This window comes from Pelecanus crispus, chromosome 3 (genome assembly GCF_030463565.1).
Source record: "Pelecanus crispus isolate bPelCri1 chromosome 3, bPelCri1.pri, whole genome shotgun sequence".
NCBI classification, from domain to species: domain Eukaryota; kingdom Metazoa; phylum Chordata; class Aves; order Pelecaniformes; family Pelecanidae; genus Pelecanus; species Pelecanus crispus.
Genome location: NC_134645.1, coordinates 18,036,409 through 18,052,105, shown reverse-complemented (window position 1 = coordinate 18,052,105; position 15,697 = coordinate 18,036,409). Strand labels below are relative to the sequence as shown.

The 15,697-nt window shown below is 43.8% G+C and overlaps 2 protein-coding genes across 2 annotated transcripts; one reads left to right on the top strand and one right to left on the bottom strand.

Annotated features, from left to right (window-relative positions):
- Positions 1–1,221: 1,221 nt before the first annotated feature.
- Positions 1,222–7,903, bottom strand: SPRTN (SprT-like N-terminal domain). The gene is made up of 5 exons (XM_075706883.1): positions 7,611–7,903; positions 6,020–6,119; positions 5,060–5,188; positions 3,997–4,264; positions 1,222–3,694 (listed from the first exon to the last, which is right to left on the bottom strand). The coding sequence occupies exons 1-5, from the start codon at positions 7,901–7,903 to the stop codon at positions 2,958–2,960; spliced, it is 1,527 nt and encodes a 508-aa protein (XP_075562998.1). The 3' UTR covers positions 1,222–2,957.
- Positions 7,904–8,338: 435 nt separating this feature from the next.
- Positions 8,339–14,222, top strand: EXOC8 (exocyst complex component 8). The gene is made up of 2 exons (XM_009480373.2): positions 8,339–9,859; positions 10,516–14,222. The coding sequence occupies exons 1-2, from the start codon at positions 8,339–8,341 to the stop codon at positions 11,122–11,124; spliced, it is 2,130 nt and encodes a 709-aa protein (XP_009478648.2). The 3' UTR covers positions 11,125–14,222.
- Positions 14,223–15,697: the final 1,475 nt, after the last annotated feature.

Below are 15,697 nucleotides of genomic sequence, written 5' to 3'. Positions count from 1 at the left end.
CCTTTAGTTTGTAGAACCATTTGTTGACCTCTCTCATACCCGATTTGTCTCAAAAGCCAAGTATATTAACTTGTTTCTCAGATTTCCAGTCAGACAACTTATTTCGCAGTTCAGTGAAGCATGTTTGTTCAGGATTCGTCACTAGTTTGCGTTGTTATAGACAGTCTCTAAACTCACACAGGACAAAGTCAACTGATACAGAAGATGAAATTCCTCACCTTTGACCCAAATTTACCAGCATATTTTAAAAACATACTGGTAGTCATTGTTATAATTGTGGGAAGGACACTGTATTCAAGAACAGAGTATTACAGAAACAGCATTCACAGTAACATACCCGAAAAAACAAGGCCATGACCTGTTAATAATAGCCTGCAATAGGTAGCAACTGCAAAACCTATCCACCCAGCTCTTTGTCACCTTTATCTCTGTATGAAAGGGATCTTGGCATCGTAATACTTCATTGTAAAAACACACATGGGCAGAGGTGATGTTTTTCCACAGCTGATCCAAAATTGCTCAATTGTTTTGAAAACAGACCTATTTTAGGACACTTGTATTTTTGAGACAGGACTTGCCTACAGCTTAAGTTCCCCCGCAGCACCCCGGCAGGCCATACCATTCACCAAATTCTCCAGGCCAGTTCCCACATTTGTTTTCTATTTGTTGTTCAAATGAACACTGTTGATGTAAAAGAAGACATTAGAAAAAAAAAAATCTATTTGAATATGAAAATGTATTTAACAATACTCACCACCTTCCCTTCCTGAAGCAGTCCTTTACTCTTACCAGTGGGGAAAACAAACCGGGAAACTGATAGGAACACTAGTGAGGGAAATCTCCCTCAAAAAATGCTTCACGATGTGAGAGACCATTCATGATGCGAATCTAGTCGTCATCTTAAAAAACATATGATAATAAAAATACTTCTGAGTAGTACTGTCCAGTACTATGTCAAGTTTCACTAGGAACACTGACAGATACTGCAGTTCTAAGAAGGAAGTATGGAAAATTACTATGTCAAATCAAGTTTCAAAATCAGTATTTGTAGAATTTTCCACAGAAATGCAACAAAAGTGAAACTATACTAAAAGTACAATGGAGAAGGCAGAGGTTGATGCAGTCTATATTCACTAACCCCCATTTTTACAGGAAAATTTAAGAAGGAAAAGTGTTAATACAGAAAGGATCTAATAACAGATTAGATATACAGGTGAGCCCACTGGCATTATGCAAGATGACCACAACTGCCAGGTAAAACCCAGGCTTAATGAAAATCTAAAATTCAATACCAGTTTATTAAGAATATGCAAGAACAATCCAATTCACATTAAACATCTGTAGCATCAGTATCTAAAAGAATACACCAATGTTTAAGAAGAATAAAGGTATCATTTGCCAAATTCCATTGCACATCAGTTTATTTCCCAATTTCAAAAGGGAGCAGCAAGTAATTAATTATATAAAGGCAAACACATGTGCATCCAAGGCTAATATAGCCATTTAAAGTTGTAGCAACAATATATGAAACAGCATAATTATTTTTTCTTTTTTTAAACAAAAATATTTATAATCAGTTTTACAAGTAAGGAATCAAGCTGTCAACTGTTTAAACCAGTTAAATACTTCCAGTGCAGGAGGAGAACTGTTAATATTTCAGAAAGTTTATAAAGAAAGCACATCTGCTCAGCATTCGTAACTTTTCACAGCACAATGGGTTTAGTACCCAACTGACCGGCTTGTTGAATACTTACTGCCATGCTGGCTGGCTTCCAGAAGCAGCAAAACACAGACTGTCAGCTAGTGTCAATTTAATGCCATTTTGGCCTGTAAAGCACTGGAAGTTTAACTGAAAAATCATGAAGGCTTTTACAACATGGCCAGGAAGAGTCTTTACCAGTACTGCTACCAATATTCCTCACAACTTTTACTTACTAGTATCAGCACATGGGGGTCAGTTACTCATGCACGTAATACCTACATCCTAAAAACTAGTGAACTTTCAACAGAGAGTTTGTGCAAACCATCAGAAAAAGCAGGTGGAGTCCATTTGGGATCCTGGACCATAAGACACACGTAAGACTGAAGTTCATTAGCCTCCATTCCACCACTCCAACTTTTAACAGATTAGCTAACTTTCAAATCCTTTTTGAAAACAGTCTCCTCAAAATCATTTTTCTTTAATTGAGCCCTTAAGTGTAGGGCCTTCTCCTTATCTACCACGGATCTTGTACTTGATTTCCTAGCACCTTCATCACCCTTCTGGATTTTCTCTTTTCCTGCTACAATCCACTCATTAAACCCAAATGGGTGCTTTGCTATGTTTTTGATGCCTATGCCTCTCCCATCTTTGACAAAAGCCCATATTTGAGATTCTCACTCTGATCTATCTTTTCAAAAAGGTCACAGGTGAGAAAGACCGCCTGACAGTGTAATTGTGGCTCATGCAAAGTATTTACTATTCTAAAAATACATGCCACTTAAGAATTCTTCTGTTTACTGCAGTGTAATTATCTATTATAGGTGGTTAACTTCAAGAATGGCCAAAAAGGCTTAGAGAACACCCAAAAACCACAAAGGGGTCTTAAGAACACAGATAAATTAGCAGAATTAAAAATGTCTGAACTTTAAAAACTGCTTTGAAAATACGCAGTTTGGCAAGTATCCACCTTCTCTTGCATTACCCAGATTCTGCAGCAAGAACATTGGCACAAACATCCACCTACTAAAACTTGAGTATTCAATTCTTTGGAACACAAGTAGCAGCTAGCTTCCTAGTCAGCGCTGATGTGCAAGTCCAGAAAACTTGTTGTTCAACATGCTGACAGTAGTTTAAATTCCAGTTCGGAACAGGCACACAGAGAAGTAACGACAGCTAAGCAAACCCTGAGCAAAGTAGTTTTCAAGCTATGTTTTCAGGCCTGGTTTATCTTTTTGAGACAGCTTTCTGAAAGATTTTATGCAAGACAAGAATCAAGGTGTTCATTTATTTTAGATTCCAAAACCTCAGTCCGGCAAACAGGACAAGTAACTTCTTTATCCTGCCTTATGGCAGTGCTAGAACTTGCAGAGGACACTGTAGATTCAGCTTTGGTTATCATAGGTGTATTTATATTTAAAGTGACATCAGTACGCCCTTTTTTAATGAAATAGTTTTCAAAGGCAGTTTTGTCTTCCATTTTTGGCCATTGCTGCAGTGTATTAGTACATTCTGAGCTTTTCTTCTCAGATGTAACCTGAGCTGCTGTTGTCTGCTCAAAACAGATTTGTTTCGGTGGCCTGTTATAAAGTGGCATAACCCTTTTGCCATTTGCAGAACCTTGGTTTGATTTTTCTTCCATAACACGAGCAATTTTAACAGGTGATCCATTAACATACTTGTAAGCTTTTGTATTAGCAACAGAGGGTTTAGGAAACTCACGCTTTGAAGCTAAGTTAATTTTCTCACTGGCATCATCAGTATAAAGTGGAAAGTAGATGCCACTACGGGGTGATTTTTCAAATTTTATCTCATTTTTAGGGATTGGTATTGTCTTTAGTGTTGAACGATGCTGTGAACCAGGTGTTTCACTGTTTCTAACACTGCTGCTGGAATTCGTGCTTTTTTCTGAGAGTTCACTGTCTCCTCCTCCAAGCCGATATCCCTTTCCACTAAAAGGGATCAGATCTTGCATATCACGCATTTGTGTCTTGCCTGTAAAATAAGAAGAGAAGAAAATAAGAAAAGTTAGTAACTTTTTCATATATAAATCATGGGCTTAGTATTTTATGTGCATCGCCCCAAAAATATGCTTGAAAACAGTGTAGCAAACTAAATCTTTTGCAAACAATTAAGTTGAGAAAAAGCCTAGAAATGAGCAAATAAAATGGGCCCTGTTCTTTGCTACATAACAGTAATACCTAAACAAAGCTCGTGTAGTGGTTGATCTGTATTTGTTCAAGGAACTATTTGGACAAAAACAGTTTGGAAAAGAAAAAAAGAATTCTTTTAAATACCTTTGTTAGTTAACTCAGAATTTGGAAGTTTTGCTGGCTGGGTTTTCTCCTTGGATTTCTTAGAGAAGTTCTCTGGCTCCTTCACTTTGGTGAATGTACCTCCACAGGTCTCTTGATGATCAACCCACCAAAAGTCTCGTGCAGAGGGTGCTCTGTTCATTGAACGCTTCACATATCCAAAGTAAGGTTTTCTATTTTGACAGGGGCCATTGCATCGCCACCAGTGCTGGCGGTACAAATCCACCTCATCATGAAAAGTATGATAGATCTAGGTTTAAAAAAACGAAAGAAAGAAAAAAAGCAGTCATTCAGAAAGGTACTAATTTGATATCACTAGCTCTACAATATTTTTTAAAAAATATATTACCATTCTATTCCTTCCATTACTGCTGTGTTTTTTACATTACCAGCTAAAAGAGCTGAGCCTGGGTGAAATTTGATCAACATTTAGATACCATTAAAATAAAGCTTTTAAAAAAAGAAAAGAAAGACAGGATGTACAGGAATATGTCCTGGCTATCTTGCTTGAACTGCAATAAAATAACTTTAAAAATCTACCTACAATTACACCCTAAATGGCATACTGTTTAGAATGCATTGTAAGCAATACCAGTATTGTATTCTCCCTCCAGCTATTACCTTACTTGATCTTATCAGACACATTATTTTAAAATATCATCGACCCATTAGCCTCTACTGATATAAATCTTGACTAAAACAGACTGCTTTTCCTTAAATATTATTCTGAACGTGGAGCTATTCTGTCCCTGGTACCACTAAGTTGTTTCAAATTTAAAACAAAAGTTTAAAGCAAAATACTTACAGAGGATATACTTGAAAATTATATGACTTTAAAAACTCACCACATCTTCCTCAACCTGTTCCCACCATCATCCCCAACAAAATAACTATAGAACTGGCATACACTTGGATGCAAATTTGTACTGGTGCCAACTGTGGAGTGTCTAACAAGAACAAACATATTACTCATAGCACACCAGGCATACTAAAAAAAAACAAATCAGGAAGAAACCTCTATTAATTTAAAGTGGATTATACTTACCGTGACATTGGCTCCAGTCAAGCGATTAATGCGACGCATGTGTTTGCGGAACTCTGGTCCGTGAGATTCACGATCTTTGTCATTATTGGTAACAAAAAGCAGGGCATGGATCATTTCATGCAACAGTGTCTGAAACGATGCAAATCATTAGCTATTTACTGAAAAGCATTACATATAGTTTCAAAATTAAGCCGGAAGTATTTTACTCCTCTACATTTATCTTGGTACTGATCTTATTTTCATGCATTCACATGTTCAGTCTGGGTCCTAAAAACATAATAGTTTTTCTGTCTGTCAAACCAAATCACCCCTATTCCCATACCACCAAAACATGCTGGAGACTATTACTACAATCAATGACATTCCAAAAAGGAGAAATAATCCTTAAACTTAAGTCAGATCTTTAAAGAGAACATCCCCTCTACAACCCAAAAAAAGAGACACTTGTGAGAAAATTGAAACACTACAGCATTTCTATTCACTAAGCAAATCCGAATGTTGAGCCAACTCAAAGCAGCAGCCCTGACAGAGAACAAGAAGCAACACAAGGTTACGTTTACATTCATATCCTACGCCCTTATTTTCTGCTGTTGGCCTTTTGACCTAAAAGATGAAGCTATGGCCATTTTCTGATGGTGCTTTCAGTCCACGTTTGGTTTTAACATTAGAGGATATTTTAGGAGCAAAAAAGTTGGGGTTTCTTTTCTTTATAAAGTCAGTAAAATAAACAAGTAACTTCAGACTCCTACTCACAGTTGCCCGTTTAGAAACATAAAACTGAAATATTACCATGATACTGCAACACAAGCAACACATACATAACAATAAAGCCACCACTATTTTACGATCTATAAATCACTGTATATAAGAATCCCATTACAAAATGTACCATGTTTGTATGGAGTCAGGGGGTGGCACAATAGATTTTTATGTGCAGATTCATGAGCAATCTTCAAATACCTCAACAAGATCCTTCCTTGGTCTTAACTTGAGGAGTGGCTCGCTTAGACGAATGGAACACATTCCACCTTTTCCTTCATATCTACACACTCCAGCACAGCTGAAAGAAACACAGAAAGAAAATATGAAAAGCTACTTGTTTCTGTGGTACATGAAGAAAATTGAGAATTGGAGTTAAAACACTGTCCCGTTCCAACACATGCTAGGTAATTCAGAACACAAAAAAACTCACTTTTAGTAGTTACTTAAAACTCAACATCATTAAGCAAAAAAAAAACCAAAAAAAACCACCCCACCAAACCAAACCCCACAATTTCCTTCGAATAAGCTGTGACTGAACTAGCAAGAGCGAAACTACAATTTATTAGATCTTTTGCAATCACTTAATTTAAAGCTAGCAATCTGGGGCGGGGAATCACAATGGACTGTTCCAAACTAACCTGTTTAGGAGGAAGAGGGCTGTTTTCATTAGAACTTCTGATGGAGTGAAATACATAAAACAGAGGCTGAAGATTCACAGCAGCCAACACCGACTTAACTACTGGTTGCCGCAATTTCACTCCTCATCCTCCCCCGACTTTTGACTCTTAATGAACCTTCACATATCATCACTTCTGCATGCTAATCCAGCAGAAAAAACTTTTTTTATTTTTGTTACTGAGTTAGTCTTCTACCAGTTTAGTATCCAAATATTTTCAAGTGTCTAAATAGTACGGCAACCAGCAGAGGACAGGAGGGGGCAGGACTCCAGCAGCCAGCAACTGCATCATATGATCTGCTGCAGAACTGCAGCTTGCACTTCAAAGCTTTGTTTTTCTTTTAGTCTCAGATTTCCTGTATAGTCCCCTTCCTAGTCTACTCTAAGTCTTGTTAATACACTATTATCATATTTGCCTTTCTGCCATGCTGTAAAACTACCACAAAAACTGAGAACAAGAAAAAGACAAGTATGTTCTTTTAAGTTTCAACATACGCAGTTTAAGACCAAGTTATTTGTTCCACTTTAACATCTCTCCAGTTTTGCCTGTACCACGGGAAAAGCCATATGGCTGCCAAGGACGACAAATGAAGGACAAAACAGACAGCGACAGTGACAAACCCAAATCCTGCAGTACGAACTATGTTAGAAAAGCAGGACATTCAAATATCTGGAAAAGAAGCTGTGGCACTTGTACATCACGCCTACAAAGCCACAGTTGGGAGCAGTATAAAGAGACCAGTGACAGCTTTTCCTCCCTCTCCCTGAAGCCCACAGCTGTACGAGACGAGCCGTTGCTTATTTGACGGGTCACGGCCTCCTCCCGCAGCTCTGACACAGCACCAGCCCGCTGCTGGGGCCGTCCAGAGGCACGGCAGCTTCTCAAACCTGAGGCTGGTGAACGCCATCCGGCAGCGCTGCTCGGGAAGGACCAGCTTCCCCCGCCGCCTTCCCGTCCTGGCGAGCCCCCCTTCGCATCCCGGCTCCCCGCCCGAGCCGGGCGATGCCTGGCGGCAGGCCGCTCCCCGCCGCACCCGGCCCGAGAGCCCTGGCCCCCTCCCCACGCAGGGCTGCCCTGCGAGCCGACCCAGCGCACTCCCCCGGGTAGCGTACAGGGTCATGCGTGGGCTCCATGACACATCGACAGCCGCCAGGCGCCCCCAGAAGAGCGTCTCGTTGAACTGCACGAAGAGGCCGTGTACGTCGGGGCTGGGGTCCAGCAGCTCCCAGGCCTCGTCCACCACCGACAGCGGGCGGAGGGGCGAGGGGTCCGGCGACGCCTCGGGGCACGCTGTTGCTAATGCTGCTGCTGCTGCTGCTGCTGCCGCCTCTCCCTCCTCCTTATCCTCTGCCTCCCACAGCTCCTGGAGCTGGAGCGCCAGCACGAAGTCGTCCTCCTCCTCCATCCCGCGCCGCGCGGCCGCCCCAACGGCCGGGCGCTCAAGCCCTCCCCAACGGTCTGCGACGCCACGTGCGCATGCGCACCGCGTCGCAAGCGGCACGACCGCCACCGCATTCCGACTGCGCATGCGCCGAACTTCCTCTAGTGCGGTGTGAGCCCTCCGCGCATGCGCAAGGCGCGACTCCGCCCCCCCAGTCCCGCCCCGCCTGAGGCCGGCGCTTCCCCGCGCGGCGGCCCCGCGCGGCTGCAGGCAGTCGCTGTCCGGCGGGGCGCCCGCGCATGCGCGCTCGGCGCGGCGATGCTGGCGCAGGCGGCCTACGTGCCGCTGTGCGCAGGCGCAGCGGCGGTGTCCCCGGTGGCGGCAGCGGCGGCGGCGGGCCGGGCGCCGGGCGGCGGGGCGGCTGGAGGAGCGGCGGCGGCGGTGGTGGCGGCAGCAGCGATGGCGCTGTCGCTGGGCGAAGGTGGCGGGAGCCGGCTGCGGCGGCAGCTGGAGTCGGGGGGCTTCGCGGCGGGCGAGTACGTGAAGCAGCTGTCGCAGCAGTCGGACGGGGACCGGGACCTGCAGGAGCACCGGCAGCGCATTCAGGCGCTGAGCGAGGAGACGGCCCAGAGCCTGAAGCGCAACGTCTACCAGAACTACCGGCAGTTCATCGAGACGGCGCGGGAGATCAGCTACCTGGAGAGCGAGATGTACCAGCTCAGCCACATCCTCACCGAGCAGAAGGGCATCATGGAGGCCGTCACCCAGGCCCTGCTCCTCCAGGCCGACCGCGACGACCCCGCCCTGGGCGCCCGCCGCGCCGCCGCTGCCACCGACCCCTTCCTGCCGCTGTCGGCCAAGGAGGCTGCGGCCAGCGAGGAGGGGCGGCAGCGCACGCTCACCACCCTCCTGGAGAAGGTGGAAGGCTGCCGTGACCTCCTGCCCGAGAGCCCCGGCAAGTACCTGGTCTACAACGGCGACCTGGTGGAGTACGACGCCGACCACATGGCGCAGATCCAGCGGGTGCACGCCTTCCTCATGAACGACTGCCTGCTCGTGGCCACCGCCCTGCCCAACCGCCGCGGCGCCTACCGCTACGATGCCCTCTACCCCCTCGACGGGCTGGCCGTGGTCAATGTCAAGGACAACCCGCCCATGAAGGACATGTTCAAGCTGCTAATGTTCCCGGAGAGCCGCATCTTCCAGGCCGAGAACGCCAAGATCAAGAAGGAGTGGCTGGAGGTGCTGGAGGAGACCAAGCGCAACCGGGCCCTCAGTGAGAAGCGACGCCTGGAGCAGGAGGCCCTGCCCCGGCCTGCTCCGACACCCCCTGAGTCCACCAATCCCTTCGAGGAGGACGATGAGGAGGAGGAGGAAGAGCCCTCTGCTGAGGAGGAGGTGGTCGACCTCTCCCTTGAGTGGATCCAGGAGCTGCCAGAGGACTTGGACGTCTGCATTGCTCAGCGGGACTTCGAGGGGGCGGTGGACCTCTTGGATAAACTCAATGAGTACCTGGGGGACAAACCCGTCAGCCAGCCTGTGAAGGAGCTGCGGGCCAAGGTGGATGAGCGGGTCCGGCAGCTTACGGACGTGCTGGTGTTTGAGCTGTCTCCAGACCGCTCGCTGCGAGGAGGGCCACGGGCCACCCGCCGAGCCGTGTCCCAGCTCATTCGCTTGGGCCAGTCCACCAAGGCATGCGAGCTCTTCCTGAAGAACCGGGCGGCCGCGGTGCAGACAGCCATCCGACAGCTGCGCATCGAGGGCGCCACGCTGCTCTACATCCACAAGCTCTGCCATGTCTTCTTCACCAGCCTTCTAGAGACGGCAAGAGAGTTTGAGACAGACTTCGCTGGTAACAACGGCTGCTACTCGGCCTTCGTTGTCTGGGCCCGCTCTTCCATGAGGATGTTTGTAGATGCCTTCAGTAAGCAAGTATTTGATAGTAAAGAGAGCTTGTCGACTGCGGCAGAGTGCGTCAAGGTAAGAGGGTCCAAAGAGGGTGGTGTGGTGTGATGTGATGGCCAAAACAAAGGCTGCAAAACTTGTAAATCCTCTTTTCTAACCCTAGGTTAGTTCTTGACTCTTGAGTGGGTCTTGGGAGAGGTTTCCTTCATTGAGAGGTTAATATTCATTTGGGGTTAGTTTGGTTTTTTTCAATTTAACAGCAGAAAGCATTAAGATGAAAATACACAGCAAGAAGCACCCTGCCTGTATCAGAAATGCAAAACGTGTTTATTCTTAATTTGCCCTTAACCAGTAGGAGTCCTAAAATTTACATAAGCTACATCTGAATGATGAGTATTTTGAAGACTTTTTGGGTTTTTTCCAAGCCTGTCCCGGACTACATTTCCATAATTTTTTGCAAGACTAACTTTCTCAGGTTATGGTTTCTTTCAGCTGCTAATGGGGGGGGGGGGGGAGGTGTGTCTGTGGGGGTTATAATGTAATTGTCCAGAGTATTTTTGACAGGCAGGGTGTATCTTTCAGTTATTAATTTCTAACTCTTCTTAAGGCGAAATAAGTGAAGTATGACTAACACTTCTCTGTTTTCTGAGAATGATAGATGTGGTAAATGTGTAAGATGTAAAGGGGGCCTGCACACTAGTAATGCCTTTCGCTTTTCGTTAATACCCAAGGTAGCTAAAGAGCACTGCAAGCAGCTTAGCGAGATTGGACTGGATCTCACCTTCATCATTCATGCCCTCCTGGTAAAGGATATCAAAGGTGCTTTACAGAGCTACAAGGATATCATCATCGAGGCCACCAAGCACCGCAACTCTGAAGAAATGTGGAGAAGGATGAACCTAATGACTCCAGAGGCGCTGGGAAAACTCAGGGAGGAGATGAGGAGCTGTGGGGTAGGCAATTTTGACCAATACACGGGTGATGACTGCTGGGTCAACCTTAGCTATACCGTAGTAGCTTTCACTAAGCAGACTATGGCCTTCTTGGAGGAAGCGTTAAAGCTTTACTTTCCAGAGCTGCATATGGTTCTTTTGGAGAGTCTCGTGGAAATCATCCTGGTGGCTGTCCAGCATGTTGATTACAGTTTACGGTGTGAACAGGACCCTGAGAAGAAAGCATTCATTAGGCAGAATGCATCCTTCCTGTATGAAACTGTCCTTCCTGTTGTGGAAAAAAGATTTGAGGAAGGAGTTGGAAAGCCAGCCAAGCAGCTACAGGATCTGAGAAATGCTTCAAGATTGATGCGTGTAAATCCAGAAAGTACCACCTCTGTGGTGTGAAGTGACCTAACTGTTCTTATGAACAGAGTGTGAAAGTACTTACTGAAAGTGTTGTACATTGAATATATGAACTAAATGGTTTTTTTGAGTCCCTGGCAAATGCAGAAGTCTAACTGCTGCATTCCAGAAGCTGAAGACTTAACAATCAAAGTCTGCAAGGATGCAATGCTTTTCTTGGTGGATGGCAGGTAGGGAAGCGAGAATTAGGTCGAGGTCACGTGTCCTTGGACAGTATATCCTGTAAGAATGGCTTGTGTAGTGTTTGTGGCTTGGGAAATATGATAATATACAATTTTTGGCCAGATGCTTGTGAAAGTCTTAAATATACGTACACCATATGGCAGGAAAAGATCACTTCTCATCACGTCACTGTAGGAATTCTTTTTTAAGGCAGTGTTCTGGCAGGAGGGGAAGTGCTGAAATGCTCCTAGGGTGTGGTATTCAGTGAGGCACATCCACCATCCAGATGTGACTCAGCACTGCAGATAAACAACATGGATTTGCACAGTCTGATTTGTTTGGTAGCGGTGCAGACTCTTCAGTTTCTCCAACACTCAAATTCTCTTCATTCATTTCAGAGGCAGATATAAATTAAAAATGGTTTTTGTATAGGTGTTTGTGTTTGGGTGAAGGGGCTTCTATTTAATAAGCTGGCCTGTCAGCTGAAATTAACAGCTCTCTGAAAGCAAGCTTTCTGCTGTCAGAAACATCTGTTCCCTTCAGAGAAGAAGCGAGAATAACTTTCTTCCCTTCCCCTTTGTGTTCCTCTTCCTTGTTTTCTCATGGACTTCATCAAATGGACTTGACCCCAAATGAAGTATGCACTCTTGCTTGAGGTGCTGTCATAAATGCATTATGGGCTATTACCTAGTGATATAAACCATAGTGAAGAGACATAAATGCTCTTGAGATGTGCAGGGCAAGGAGAGGGTCTGAAGGTGCTGTTTCATTTGGAAGAAATAGAATGCTAGCTTTGCTGTACAGAAGCAGCACACGATGAAGAGACTGGGTGTGAGGATTTTTGTAAATGATGCGGTCTTCAAAATACACACTCTATTTCTCCTGCAAATATCAGTATTGTTTCCTGTAATACAGCAATAACCAAGAAGAACTATCTTTTTTGCAGAAAACACAAGGACTGTATTTGGTTGGGAACTCTAATGTAGATGGGAGAAGTTTATGCAAATACTTGCTTGTTTGGATTGAAGGTGATGGCTATCTCATTCAGTATGTGTCTCTGAAAATAAAATAAGCCAAGTCTTGTGTAAAGGCTGGCTTTAGAAAGCTGTCAGGATCATCTTCTAAGCTGTGTAAACTTCCACTTTAGTGCAGACTTTCTTAATTGTGAGAAAATCCTGTTACAGCTGAGTAACGTTGTATTAGACCCTCAGTAAGTGTTCCTAACTGCAATAATTGAGCATCCTATTCCTCTTGCACTTTGAAATGAAAGCTTTTGCAGTTTGTATCATGGTAGTGAATGCCCTGTGACTGCCTGAAGAAACAAAAGATATCAGTAGTAAAACATTCTGCATAACTGCTTATACTGGAGCTTCTTCATTTCTCCCTATCTTCACCGTGATAATTCAGTGCAGTTTTCACTTCAGTGGCTGGTTTTCTCTCTCTTGCTCTTTGGATGCCTTTTGAACTGTCAGATTTTGCAAAGCATCCTGCTGTCTCTGCTCACTTGCTCTCCAGTTTGAGTCTTTTCCTAGCAAATCACAGGAAAAAAATGTACAAAATGGTTTGAAAGGGTAACTTGGTGCTTTTAGCTAAAACTGATTGAAAACCAGTTTTATTTGAAGGTACAGGAACAGTGAGAGAACTTGTGTGAGCATGTTATCTTCAAGAGAGAGCTGCACAGGTGTTATTTCACTAGTGAACCATCTTTGATGCCAGAACCTAGTGAAGTATATCGAAATAATATATTCTCTGTCATCTGTCCAAAGCGGGCAAAGGTAGCAACCTGGCCTTGCTTAATTTGAGAAATATTTTCAAGTGGATTATAAGTGAGAGCTCTCCATGATGACGGGTGTTTTGGAGGAGAGGGAGAAGGGAGGGCTTTTTTTCTCTGGAGATAGGTGTATTTTATTGTTTTCTTTACAGCAGAAGAAAACATCTTGTGAGCACAGAATAAGTACAGATGAGCCTTATGTTTGGTTTGGGTTTTTTTTTTTCTGTGCAAGAGAAGGGTAAGCTGTGGAACTGCAGCTCAAGACTCTGATTATTGTGATGCTTGAGGATTTTGTGTAAGAAGCTGAATTGTAGTTTACTGATTCCCAGCTCTGGCATAAGATTGAATAGGAGGAGAGCACTGTTCATGCCTCTGTTGCAAGCTGGTGTAGCACATCTTATCCTCGTCAGAGGGTGAAATGTAGAATGTAATTCTGCCATGTGCTCTGTTATGCCTCTGTCACCGCTCCCTTTGTCAATCTATTTACAGCACGCAGGGCCTGCTGATTTTGTCTCTGCCGTCATTCATGGAGCAGTGGGCTTATGTGGATGTTGGTTTTAATGAATCAGGGAGTCTGGTCTTTCTTTGGGTGATCAAATATCATGTTCATGTGCCTGTCACAATTCAAACACACGTGTGGATTTGTATAAGCTGCTGTAGGTAGCATCGATATTTTGTAACTTGTGAATCTATTCAAGTCATAATAAAAGAAAAACAGTGACTTAAGGAAAATGGTGTGCAATTAAATTAAATGCGCTTTGTATGTCAATTCAATTAACAGAAAAAGTGGACATATGCTGAGTCATGGTTTAATAAATTTCAGATTTGCAGATGGTAATTTGGAATGGCACTTTTCCTGAGCTGTACACTTGTGGGGACAGTGTTGTTCAAGTTGAGATTTGCAGTAACTACTGAGTAATACAGTAACAGTTTTGTTGATTTGGGGGAGAACTAGTTGGGGTTTGTTTTTTTTTTTTTTTTAGACAATTGCATATAAAATCTGGTTTCCTTTAGCTGCTGTGAGAAAATTGTGATGTGTAAAATGAAGATTTTATTTTTAATTCAGATGAATTTATGTATTAGAATTTAATGCAATAACTTTTCTGAACAGTGGGGACCGTGTATTAAAACTTTTGGACATACAACACTAGTGGTGTATTTCTGTTTTTATTAAATCATCATCAGAAGGGGGATGTTGGTTCAAAGTTCAAGTCCACTAATAAGTTTCCGGTGAAGTCAAAGAGCTTCAGGTCAGTCGTTTGTGAGGGAGATGTAAGAGGCAGTGAGGTGATGAAAGCCAAGTGATGTCACTTCAGTTACATTCTTACAAAGTCAGCCTGTGGATTAATAAGATGAAGAAAATGTTTCTCAACATTGTACCTGATTCAAATTGAGGGGAGGCTGTACTCTAGTCTAGTGGGACTTTGGGCGGATATGTGAGGCCTTATCCACACCAGGGCAGCATAATGCTATAGGATTTGTTACCTTTCAGAGATTATTTTGTCACTGGAGTCTCTTAACTTGAATGCTGAATGCAGTACAGTCTGTCTCCTCACTAGGTGGAGTTTTGTCCCTTGAAACCTCAGTATGCCGCGCGCAGGCATGGACATCAAATCTGTGCTACCTCATGGCGTGGTTTGGGATGTTTTTGTAGCACATTGGAGAATGAAGGTGCTGCACCGAACAATTCAGATGTTAGGGTCAACTCTTTTTTCCTTCCTTGGTAGTGCTTTTCCTCTGCATTTTCTAATTTTTGTACTGCTAATATCTTAATTCTTCACGTTTTCCTTTCCTGCTGTGTTTCTATACCGTCAGCAGGCATCCTGCAGAGGATCTCAGCTTTCTACTTTTTCTAAAGGTATGTACCAACATGTGACTTTTGTTCTGCCTGAGAGACACTGCTAGACTGCAAGCCCCTGCAGAGATGTGAAAAGTTGCTTGTCCCAGCTTCAGCTGTCTCGTGTAAGATGTTCAGCTTAATGACTTCTCAAAGTCAAGCGTGTGTGACCTCTTGCCATTTTACTTCATTATTGGACTGAAATTCCAATGAGAGCTCATGCTTATAATGCAGCTTTGCACTCCAGCACAACAATGCAGAAGGTTCCCACCACCAGTCTTCATAACTTACGCACTCTTCACATTCCCTTTGCTGCACAACTCTTGTGTTTTAATTGGGTTACCTTTTACTCAAAAATACTAGTAGTTCTGCAAACTCCCAGTGTGTTTTCTCTGAAGAAAATCAAATCCAGAATGGGGCTTATCTGTCAAGGAGCTTTGTGAGCATAGCCTGTAGATATACTTTTCCTCAGAGGTTTAAGAGTTGTGATTTGCATTAAATCCCTACAAACTCTGAAAGGTAGTGGACAGAGAAACACTGCAAACTATGGAAAGAATGTTTCCCAATCTTATGTAGTATACTGTTTTTGTGAAAATAGATTTACACCCTTTATAATTGCAAGGGATGCTGACTAGAGTAATAGATCAGAGTTTGATTGAGCCACCTTTGGCACAGAGTAATTACCTTCTGAGTATTTAGGAAACTTTGCTAATACAACTTCAGTGGCCTCAACGCGCCCTGTAATACAGTTCTCAACTTCAGGGTTACAGGCTGAATTAGGTTCT